A 12669-nucleotide genomic window follows, 5' to 3' on the forward strand; every position below is an offset into this window, starting at 1 on the left:
ATTTCAGACAAGATGACATTACCTTGGATATCACTACTACCTTTGCTTTGCTAGTTGTCTTGATGCTATCGCTATGTCGCGCTACCTACCACTTGCTTGTCCAGCCTCCCAAATTTCCATGATAAGCCTCTAACATTTCCATCATCCCAGCAAACCGTTGTTTGGCTATGTTGCCGCTTTGCTCAGCCCCTCTTATAGCGTTGCTAGTTGCAGGTGCAGTTGTAGGTTGTTCCATGTTGGGACATGGATATCATGGGATATCACAATATATCTTATTTAATTAATGCATCTATATACTTGGTAAAGGGTGGAAGGCTCGGCCTTTTGCCTGGTGTTTTGTTCCACTCTTGCCTCCCTAGTTTCCGTCATACCGATGTTATGTTCCTTGATTTGCGTTCCTAACACGGTCGGGGTTTATGCCCACCCCCATTGGCAGTTCGTTTTGAATAAAACTCTTCCAACAAGGCCCAACATTGGTTTTAACATTTGCCCAACATAATAAACATGATAATAAATTTGACGCATAGGAAGTTAGCGCTATCCGAGGTTCGTTATTCAACATAATACAGGGGGGCCAGTGCTGATGGTGCTGGTCCAAACTAGAGCACAGTGCGGGCTACCTGGGGCAACTCGGGACATCAGTTACTGTATGCTTCGCTCATCCGCCGTGTCCTAAGAACAAGATATGCGGCTCCTATTGGGATTGTCGACACGTCGGGATGTCTTGTTGGACTTGTTTTACCATTGTCGAAATGTCTCGTGCACCGGAATTCTGAGTTTGACCGGGTTGTCCCGAGATGGAGATGTACTTCCGCGGATCGTGAGAGTTTGTGATGGACTAAGTTGGGACACCCCTACAGGGTTAAATCTTTTTGAAAGTTATGCCCAAGGTTATGTGGCAGATGGGGAATTTATAATATCCGGTTATAGAGAACTTGACACCAGATCCGAATTAAAATACACCAACCGTGTGCGTAACCGTGATCGTCTCTTTTTGAGTGAGTTCGAGAAGAGAACACGGTGGGATTATGTTTGACTCATAAGTAGTTTAGGATCACTTATTGATCATTACTAGTTTGCGACTGTTGTGCGCAGTTACTCTTCTTATTCTTGTACTGGTAAGTTAGCCATCATACAATGCTTAGTGCTTGCTGCAACCTCATCACTTATCCTTTCCATACCCATTAAGCTTTGCTAGTCTTGATACCCATGGTAATGGGATTGCTGAGTCCTCGTAGCTCACAGATTACTATAACAACAGATGCAGGTACAGGTAACATGATGATATGATGTGAGAGCGATACTTGCTTGTTTTGGAGTTCTTCTTCTGCTTCTTCTTCTTTGATCGAGAGATAGGTGCCTGGTCGGCAGCCTGGGTTAGCAGGGTGGATATCGTTCATGTTTTTTGTTTGATTTCATCCGTAGTCGAATGTTGCTCTTCTGTATGATGTTTGTTGTATTCACGAGGCGTTTGTATGCCTTTGTATGTATCCCAATTGTGTTGTATATGGTACGATATAATGATATCCACCTTGCAAAAGCGTCTTCAATATGCGCTTCTATCCTTGGCGGGACCTTCGAGTTCCTCACGGATAGGATCGCATATTGGGCGTGACACAAATGGAATGGTGCTTCAACTAGCCGCCATGAAGTGACCATTCATATGTCGCGGATAATTGCTCCAGACCCTTCTGAACCTAAATCAATACCAAAGCAAGCATCAATGCTAAGTTTTACAAGGCCTTCGCATGGTTTCTGCTGGCAATGTCTCCATATACGACTTGTAGTCTGCTTCATGGATCTTGTATAGTTTATGATTATCTTCCAAATTACATGCGTAGAGAGCGTGTATGCTGCTGTATAGGTTCACCGTGAGAAGCTTTCCTCCTCTCCCACTAAGTGTACTAAACAACTGTGGCGATGAGTTCATTCATTGAACATCTGAGAATAGCTGCGCCCTCTCATTTTTCTTCGCAAGCAAATTTCCTAGCACCGAGGTTTCATCCATTCATGATCACATGATCCATGCCTAGCACTCTCCAAATCTTTTTCACCCTCGGGCATAGGAACAAAGCATTGCATATACTTTCACAATCGGAAATTGCACAAGGTGCACTCAAAGCTAGTAATGATGTGTCTGTTGGCAAGGATGCTGAGGCAGGGAGTAAATCCCCATGAGTGCTCGTCAACATTGAATTTTAATCTTCGTCCGTACCTTCAGCGACTAGATGACACTTGACACTGGGCTGATGGCACAAGAGTCAAATCTGTTGGTCCTCCTTAGTTTTTCTCCATGTTAATGGTTCCATTCTAGGTGATACACTCACTTGATTGAAAAGATGTCATTTTTTGCTAAAATTCCATGATACAAAATCCTCCATCACGCATAGTGAATCTGGTTAAGATAAAAGCCTTGAACATTGTTTGGATTTAACATTGCAATATTGCAACACTAGATGTCTTGAAAGTTGAAACCTATGCTACCATCTTTCTTCAGTATACTTATCTTCCACAATGCAAAGCAATGGATATGCTTGTGTTGGTTTTCATCGTCCACAAAAATTGTCACATATTTGTGATTATCCCTTCCCTTACAAATATGTGTTCTATTTGCATGTACTGACATAAAAGTCCACGGCTAAATTCTTGTACCTTTTTTTAGCGTAGTTTTCTTTTTAAGAACCTTTTTTAGCGTAGCTAAATTCTTGCACTTTTTTAAGACAAAGCTAAATTCTTGTTTTTTAGACATAGCTAAAATCTTGTACATGGGGTGCAATTGCCTCTGCCCCAGAGGCCCATGAGCCCAACAGACTGGCTCTCTGACCCAGTCGATGCCATCATCCCCTATCCGCATCAGCTGCTTCTCGCAACTCAGCCGGAAGCATCGTTTAGAATGGCGCTCGCTAGGGTTTCATCTTCTTCCCGCCTCCTCCTACTCCCCTCCTCCCTGCTCCAATCCTTCCTGCGCCCCTTCTCTACCTCCTCTGTCTCGGCTCGTCGCCTCTCTCACCCAAGAAGCCTCCCCATCGATGCCAGTCTCTCCCAAGCTTCTCCTCTCCCTGCTGCTGCGAGGGAGGAGGGGAAGGTGGCGGAAGCCCCGAGGTCCACCTCCAGGCGGCCGTGGAAGCCCACGTGCTTGTACTACACCCAGGGAAAATGCACCATGGTGAATTTTCTTCCCGTCCGTTCCCCTCATTGTCGCTTCATTACCGGTTTGTTCCGCGTGCCGAGCCATCTCTGTGTTCGCGTAGGTAGTTATAAATTGGTTACATTTGCTAGCACATAAGGACTCAATTAATGCCAGGAGAAGAAGTCTTTGACGGTTATTTTGGGATGAGGCATTGGTGAAATCATAAGCTTGGAACTGTAAGGCGTATCTTCTAGTCGTTGATGGTTATTTTGCGTTTTCCTTCAGTTACACGGCCGGCAAGGTGGTATGTGGTTTCATAAAGCAAACATTTGGGCTCCAGATACACGTCTTTGTAATTCAACAGTGGCATGTGTAGGAGTCAAATTTTGATTTAGACAGTGTAGCTGCAGAACAGACATCATATCTTTTAACTTGGCGAAGATTTAAAATATAGTATGCAGAACTATTGTAGCAAAAGAAATTTAAAAATAAAAATAATAAAAAGTTCTAGAATTTACCGGGAAAATGTCTAGAAGCCATGAGTTTTAGTAGTTTATATAGACATACTTATATGAGAAAAGCTGAACAGGATATTGAGTTATCCTCTTCTATATACAGCGGATGGGAGACAAGAATGGAAGGCTGAAATTTGGACTGCTAAAAAAATCTGGATACGACTCCCTAATAGGTTAAAGAACATTGCACTCATGAACTCTTACTCTACTTAGAAGTTCAATAAATATTGTGGCATCAATATTAACTGCTAGTTTTGTTTTAGGAATGTACAATGTGGAAAGCTACTCTATTTTTTATTTCGTATTGACAGTATGTCCTGTATCTGTTTAAACAGGTACAGATTCTTTAAAGCCCAATTAATACTTTATTCAGTGCATTCCGAACTAGTCTTGATGAGTACTCCAACTTTTATGTGGCATGGTAATCAGATGAGTTTTCACATTAGTAAATTAGTAAATCTTTGGGTTGGCGTAGCAGTGTTCATTCCGTTTGAATGTCCTTAAACAGTTTTGTAGCCCTTAATAAAAATACTGCATTAATACTTGATTATTTAGTGAAAGCACTGTAGTAATTTAGATTCGTATTTCCACAGATGGATGATGCTTTGCATCTTGAAAAATTCAATCATAATTTGTCGATGGACCTACCGGTGAATGCCTCAGCTGCAGATAAAGTGAAACCTCAGAAACTGGATTATTTTTTAGTTCTTGATTTGGAGGGAAAGGTTGAAATTCTTGAATTTCCGGTTGTAATGATTGACGCACATAGCATGGAGTTCATCGATTCATTTCACAGGTACAGCTTATTTGTAAATCATGGAATATTAAAGTTATTTTGTTTTCTATATGCTTATTTGAATGATTATCGAACTCTTTGGACCATAGATGACTCATGAGATTGCCAGCAAGGTGTTACAAAAACCAGATTTACTCGGCTGAGTGCTTTTAACATGTGCCTTCACCAAGTTCTCTACATATGTAACTGATATAACCGGGTGAATACTCAATGTACTGGTATAATATAATGGGAAATTACTTGGGATAGTCACTATAACAATTTCACCCCCCCCCCCCCCCCTCCGACACCAGGGGATGTGCTACTGCATCTCCATTTTGCGGAGGTGGAGCCTGCTATTGCTTTGGCTGCTCTCACAAGTGGCAGAAGCTCATGCTCATTCTCTTTCTGACACCAGGGGCTGCTGCTATTGCATCTCATTTTTTGGAGGTGGCTGCTACTGCTGCTCCATCTACTCTAGCTTTCCTAATAGAATAACATGTTGGTTTTTAATCCCCTAGTAATATAAATACGTAGATCCATTATTTTAGAAGAAAATGAGTACAAACCTGCTTACCATATAATCACTTCTAGGTGAGGTGACTGAGTGAGTACCGGTTACTGAGTGTTAGGACCTCCAACATTGATCTCTCTAATCTACTCCCTCCGTTCTTAAATGTAAATCTTTTAAGAGATTCCACTATAGACTACATACGGAGCAAAATGAGTGAACTTATACTCTAAAAGGCGTCTATATACATCCGAATGTAGTCTCTATAGTGGAATCTCTAAAAACACTTATGTACACTATGAATGTTCAATCAATCACCAGCAACTATTCTCAAGCTCAGACAGAGCATGAAAAATGTCTAGCTTAACATACAGATGAAATCGAGAAGAACGATGAAATCTTTTTTTTTTCCTACACTTCTATTATTATGTTCCACACTGGAGAGACTAAGCAGATTAAGCTGTGAAATAATCAAATCAATTAAAGCAGAGTACTAAGATGCAAATTAAATGATTAGTGGGAAAGGTAATATTCTTAGAATTAGATAGGTACATAGAAACTGCTAGTGACATATATATACTTGGTAAAACATTACTTTAGGGGGAGTCCATCAAGGGTTCTATGGAGAACCATGACAAAATATTGACCTAATGCTGAGCAGCACTACATTTTTCCTGGTTATATGCATACGCACTCAAGACTCAACCATGATTTGACGTAGCAAATTCTTTTTGAGTTTGGTATGTACTCAAAATGAAAACCAGTTCTTGAATCTATCATTCTCTTGTTTTGTACGATCTGATAAAACCATAGGATATCAATACTTATGAACCATAATTAAGAGAATGTGACTATTTCCTTCTTATACGTCGCCACAAGCTTGAATTCCACATTGAAATAAATACATGAATAAGTAAATAAAATGCTGGCACCAGAACATATGCCTCTTCCCTCTTGTACAAGTTAGCTTCTTCTGTGCTGTGTTCTTGGCTTATGCACAACTGTAGATTGTGATAGTTAATACATTTCTGGTATTTTCTTATTTCTTTTGACAGTATCATTAGCCACTAGCCAACACTCTGCCCTCTTGTATGTTGATTGTAGATTTGTGCGCCCAACTGCAATGAGTGAGCAACGAATAAAAGAATATATAGAAGGGAAATATGGAAAATTTGGAGTTGACCGGTATGTGCAGCACTATTTTGCTCTCTTCAGTACTATTTATTTTATTATTTGAGATATGAATTTACAGAATTAGCACACATTGACCTTGTTCTGTTAACATGCGAGTTCAAGATTCTTTTTGTTCAAACTTGGTTTGCCCTCTGTCTGATCGTGGATGTAACCTGTCACTTGGCTGGTCACGTGAGGATGCATTGCATAGCAACAAGGATGCATTAGTAACCCTTTTGGAGGATGTATATGCAACAACTTTTGCAGCATGTCATTAGATTATCACACTAAAATAGTCTAGAAGCCTGATGTGTACTCATTTGCTCTCAATAATTTGAGTCACACATACTAACAACTTTATCTGTTGTTCAATGTTTAAGTGTATGGCATGACACTGCTATCCCTTTCTGGGAAGTTCTTCAAGAGTTTGAAGACTGGATTGGAGGTCACAAATTGTGGAAACAGAAACAAGGAGAATCCCTCAACAGTTCTGCATTCGTTACTTGGTACGTTAGGCTTCTAATACTACATTGTCTTGAAGAAAAATACCGTCATTCACAAGTGTCTTATTTTCTTCCAAATTCGATCATCGAGTCCTGCAACATAAAGTTTCATTGTCTAGTATTAATTGACATGCCTTTGGTCTGAGCCAATCTAGCAGAGTTAGCATTCCCAGACCAGATCTTTAGGCAAGGGTTGGGATCACGGATATTAGGAACTGATTAGAAATGTTAAATGCAAATGGCAAAACTTGGAATTCCTGGCCGGAATTTCTTCAAATTATCCACAAGTTACACAAAAGGGTTGGGATCATGGATACTAAGAACTGATTAGAAATGTTTAATGAAAATGGCAAAACTTGGAATTCCTGGCTGGAATTTCTTCAAGTTATCCACAAGTCCTCAGAACACAAAAGTGCCTACTCCCTCCGATCCATATGACTTGTCGCAGCTTTAGTACAACTTTGTACTAAAGCTGCAACAAGTAATATGGATTGGAGGGAGTACTAGATTTGGAGATCAAAGCACATGTTACAAAATTGGTTTAGTCAGGAACCAGTGGGTTACTGCTTTTGGCTTAATGGGTCTTTGCCAAATGCAAAATGCACTGTCTGCAGTACATTTTTTATTAACCCAAGCTAGGTTTCCATGGTGGAATTTATTTTCAGTGCTTCAGATTCCATAATGTGTCTGTTCTCATGTTTCTGTCAATATACCAGTGGTAATTGGGATTTGAAGACGAAGGTCCCTGAGCAGTGCAAGGTTTCAAAAATAAAATTGCCATCTTACTTTATGGAGTGGATCAATTTGAAGGATATCTACCTCAACTTCTACAATAGAAGAGTAAGTGAATTAGATTAGAATAGAGTTTCTGATTGTTCATTAGGTGTTTATCTTCGAACTAAAGCTTGCATTCCATGGCTTGTGTTTTGCCAGGCAACTGGAATGATGACAATGATGAGGGAGCTTCAAATCCCAATTGCTGGAAGCCACCATCTCGGGATGGATGACGCGAAAAACATTACAAGAGTTGTTCAGCGCATGCTTGCTGATGGTGCTGTGATACAAATCACCGCGAGGAGGCAACCGGATACAAGTGATGTGAAATTCCTTTTCAAGAACAGAATCAGGTAACGGGATATTGTTAAATGTGGGTTTTACTCTTGTGCGGCTAGAAGATGACAAGATGCACTCCAGTGGAAAAGCATGGGAGTTACTGGGTCCAATCTACCTTTTGAAAAATCTGGCGATGACATACTTGCGTGTTACATGCACACCGTAACACACCTAATTGACACCGGCGTAAGCATCTGTTTTTTAGACTAAAAAAAGTAACGGCTTGCGGTGCATGGAGGTAGGTAGTGGCCTGTGAAGGGAGGGACCAAATGGCAAATAGCACCTATCGTGTGCGATGTCACTGTAGCACCTAGTCAAGCAAAGTACAAATTGAGCAGTGCGGTAGTCACGAAGGTTTCGACGTGGCCTTCTCACCGGCTGATGCTTTGATAGCACCCATGTGAGGATGCACAGTTGCTGTGTACTCTTTGCATGGGGCGTTTTTGGTTGAAATGAATGCCGGACACATGTGTATTTATTGTATTTCGGAGAGATATATAATTCAGAGACTGCACCAAACGATTCATTCACAAATGTAATATGTTTTGCAGAGGGCATATCAGTTTTTGGCTACTACTAGTAGTTAAACAGCCCGATGACGATGGCGAAACGTAGATGAGATGCTAAGGTCTTTGCAATGCAACGTACTTAGTAACATAAACTGAATTTATCTCAAGTACCAATGCTTACTGTGTTATTAAGTCACACACAAATCGTTGAAGAAACGTTACAGGAAATACCCAGGCGACGAAATGAAAAATGAAACAGGACCATGACAATGAAAAAGTACGAAGCGCACCTGAATGTCAGATGATCGGGTGTCAACAAGAGGACTCTTTCCATTCACAACGTACAGCAAATGCATGACCATGAAGAAGGCGAGCCTCCATCTTCTACAGAACTAGGACCAAACCCTATCATCTGAAGCTCACGCTTGTATGTCTCCACGATCCTAACCACTTGAAATGATAACATACCATTCGCCGCCGAAAAGCTTTTCTTCAAGATACTTGCCACAAGCTTGAATTTCTGCACGATGATCTGCCCAACCACCTCCCACTTGTGTAAGATCATTTGTGGAGGTAAACCCTGGATACCTCAGTTGGAGCATTTTGATGAGCGACTTCCTAATAAGCTCACTAGCGACCCTACAAATATCATGAGCTCGGCCTCAGCGGAGTCATCCGATGACGCGGTGCATATGGAGTACCTGTGAATCCCATCCCAAGTCACTGGGCAGGCATCGAAAAGTTAATAAATATAACCAAGGGAACGAGAGACAGCTGACATCTTTGCATCAGTACTCGCCACCACAAACAACAACACCCTTGCAACATAGAGCACACGAAAGGAACCACCAGCGCTGATCAACACCTAGGATTAGAACTCTGACAGTGCAAATAGACTGCTTGTGCTGCATCAAAAAGGTAACATGTAATTAAGACAGGCGCTCCAGAAGAAAACAATAACAACATTGCACCCGAAACACCGCAAGGGTACCTCATTCTCAAAAGGGCCGAGACCAATCATTTCCTTAAGAGCATCTTCAATAGATGGTCCAAATTTTAACGGTCCAAAACCGGAGATGTAAAATTTAAACCGCTAAAAAGTGCGTTTTGGAGCTCTGAAAAAAGGCCAACTCCAACAGATGGTCCAAATTCATGGTTCAAAAGAGCAACTCCAATAGATGGTCCAAATTCATGGTCCAAAACCGGTTGGAGATGTCTTGGGGAATTCCGTCGAACACCTTGTGCACGCAGTGGAAGAAGATGGCCGCCGGTTGGATTGGTTGCTGCTGACGGCTACGGTCGGCTTCGGACGGCGGCGGTGATAAGAAATGAGCTTGGAGGTCGGCCAAGAGGAGCTCGGCGGGCGGCGAAGAATAGTTCGGCAGCCGGGCGGAGGGCTTGGTGCGACAGTCGTGCGGCCGGCGCAACGGCCGTGGAGAGGCTCACGGCCGACGGGGAGGAGGTCGGCGGCAGCCTAAGACCCGGCGGAGGCCTACCACGGCAGCCGGACCACCGGAGGCGCCGAATCCCGCGCCGGCTGCCTCCCGATTCGGCGGCGTCCGGGCAGCTGCGAGCCGGCTACCGGTGAGGGAGGCAACGGGGGCGACGGCGGGGATGTGGAGTGGTGGCGGCGCCGACGGTGAGGTTTTGGGTGTTCGCGGCGGCGGATTCCGGCCAGCTGGTCTTCGAGAAAGGAAATGAAGTGGCGGTTGGGCATTCGCGGGCGGCGGCTGGTTTTGGACCAGATGCACCTCGTGATGTAAATTTGCACCGAGAGGTGTTGTATTTTACATCACGAGGAGGCCACAGTCCAGTTTTTTTGCATATGGACCGTCTGTTGGAGCAACGTTTTTGCCCCAGACGGTCCAAAAGTTAGATACTTTTACATTTGAATCATCTATTGGAGATGCTCTAATAGTCTTCTGTCACGCCATGATTTTCATGCCACTACACTTAAGCTAACAATCAGGATAAAATGTGGTTTGACAAAAACTTTTGAGTGTTTTGGACCTTGCCTTGATTGGTTTTTGTCTGCTGTTTGCAAGTGCTCTAAAAAAATCAAATAAATCCTCCAACTCCTATACTTCATCTCCTTGCTCCAAACTCTTGAACCCAATGATCATGCCATGTGTATACGACATAAAAATAATTTCTTACAAAAATAATTTGGCCAAATAGTATTTTTAAAAAATTAGTTTTCCAAAAACCCCTGAATTGAGGTTTGCACTGCAAATACTTAATTAAGGGAAGTAAAAATCTTTCCAAAAATATATTTGACTCCTATTAGATATAGGATACCCAGAAACCACAAAAATATAATTTTAGAAGTTATTTACCTATTTTATTTAAAGGCTTTTTCTTTAGGCCAGAAATGGTCTTTAATAGGTTAAAATTATTTTTATGCTTTGAAAATATTTGGTAAAACCTAGGGAAATTCAGTGGACATATATTGTCCATATATAAGAGTTTCAACACATGGTCATGTTCAAAATATTGATCAAAACCCTCAAAAACCCTTTCTGGATATTTCAAGCTTTTGAAATATTTACAAAGGAAATATACTCTAAAAATTCCAAGAAAATTCTAGCATGTCACATATGACATATTAGATGATAGTGCCAAGTCTCATGACTTGGAGAACAATATAACATCATCAAATCCCCTCAAAACCATTTCTGTCCATTTTGAAGTTTGAGCAACTTTACATTGCCAAACATTTCCAAATGATCTCAAACCTTGTGAACATGCTCAAATATTCTAATTATTCATCTAGACCAAGTGGAACAAGTTGGAGAACAAGTTAACTTGACCAAGGGGCCCCAAAACCCTTCCTGTCCAGAACCAAATTTGAACAACTCTACATTGGCAACTTTCTCCTTTTGATCTCAGCTTTTGTGGACATGTTCAGAACCTCAAATGATGACACTTCACCAAGTGGTGCATCAAGGAGAATAGTCTTGCATGTCTAGATCTTGGAAAACTCATTTGTGTTGATTTCTAGGGTTTACAAAAGTTGCATTGGCAACTTTGCCCAAATGGACTCAACCTTGGTGGAACCTATTATTATATCATGCCATTTGACCCTGTCAAGCCTCATGACAAGTGGAGTTCATATTCTTTCCCAAACCAGCAACAAACACCTTCTGGCATTTTACTAAAACTCCTGTTTTGACCACTTACACTAATCTCCATGACCCTATGTTTTTACCACAGCTGCCCCAGGTCACCTCCTACCTCCAGTAACTCTCCTCCTTCAACAACTCAATTATTTGGGGGTAAAACCCATCTCTTTCTCTCTTTGTTTACCCATGGCAACTCCTCCTCCTCTCTCTCATTTCTATATGCAGCGCCCCACCTAGCTCCTGACCACTCTAGAGCATCCAAAGAAGCTCCAGGACACAAGTGGACATGCCCCTGACCTTTTAAAGTGGTCATGCCGACCATATGCATGCTCTGGAGCGCGCTACAGTGCGCCCTTGCACTGTTGCCTCTCTTTGCCCCAAGCCTCCCGACGACCTTGGGCGCCGGGAGCGTGTCCCCCGAGTCCGCCTCGGCGTGCGTGACACGCCTAGCTGTCGGGCCCCTCGCCCCTCGGCCTCCTTTGCCCCTGTCGAGCTCACCCGAACGCCGCCCAAGCTCACCGGTCGTTGCACTCGTGCGGGACCTCCTCTGGCATCGCCCTGCTCCCCTATCACCTCCCTCGCTCCTGGACGAACTCCATGAGCGCCACTGACCCATCCAGGAACCCTCCCTCGACCGCCACCTCGATTTCCGCGGGCACCCGTGAGCTTGGCTCACGGTGCACCATGGCCTCGCCTTATAGGGCCTCCCCTGGTCTCTCCCTCATCTCCATTCACTCTCTCCCCCTCCCCTAGTCCTTCTGGATCAGCCCTCTCTCTCTCTCCCGCGTCCCCTATCCTCCTCCACAGCCAAAGAATCGCCGCAGGCCGCCACCAAAATTCGTGATATCCCGAGCTCCTCCGCGGGCGCAAAGCACATGGACAGGATCGGCGCACTACGCTGAGTCCTCCGGTGTGCTGGGCACCATCGCAGGTGACCGGAGCCGCCGGGACAGGCGCCGGTGCTGCTTGGCCGTGCCTCCCCTGTCGCTCCTCTCCCTCAGGCGCGAGGTAGCGGACGACCACCCCGCCAGCTGGCAGGGGGCCCGCCCGTCAGCGGCAGAGGTGACCGAGCCGGCCCACCAGTCGGGTTAAGTGGAAACGGCTTCTAGCCGATCCGCTTGCCCCGCCGGGTGGCGCTCTCCTGTAGTGCGCCTTCGGCGTCACCTCCTCCCTCGCGCAGCTGAGCCACTGGGCCGAGCCTAGTAGGTGCTGTTTAGCTAGGCTTCGCCCAGTGCGCTTTATAAGGTTGACATCTTTTCTTCCTTTTTCTCTTTTTATAAATATTGTAAAATCTCTAGAGAATTCAGACGGACTCAAA

General features: G+C 43.6%; 1 protein-coding gene across 1 annotated transcript; it reads left to right on the forward strand.

The window, feature by feature from the left end:
- The first annotated feature begins 2829 nt into the window (after positions 1 to 2829).
- LOC123160333 (uncharacterized exonuclease domain-containing protein At3g15140) lies at positions 2830 to 8277 on the forward strand. The gene is made up of 6 exons (XM_044578136.1): positions 2830 to 3166; positions 4239 to 4441; positions 6036 to 6116; positions 6485 to 6610; positions 7324 to 7447; positions 7541 to 8277. The coding sequence occupies exons 1-6, from the start codon at positions 2894 to 2896 to the stop codon at positions 7736 to 7738; spliced, it is 1005 nt and encodes a 334-aa protein (XP_044434071.1). The 5' UTR covers positions 2830 to 2893; the 3' UTR covers positions 7739 to 8277.
- The last annotated feature ends 4392 nt before the right edge of the window (positions 8278 to 12669 follow it).

This window comes from Triticum aestivum, chromosome 7B, assembly GCF_018294505.1.
Source record: "Triticum aestivum cultivar Chinese Spring chromosome 7B, IWGSC CS RefSeq v2.1, whole genome shotgun sequence".
Taxonomy (NCBI): Eukaryota; Viridiplantae; Streptophyta; class Magnoliopsida; order Poales; family Poaceae; genus Triticum; species Triticum aestivum.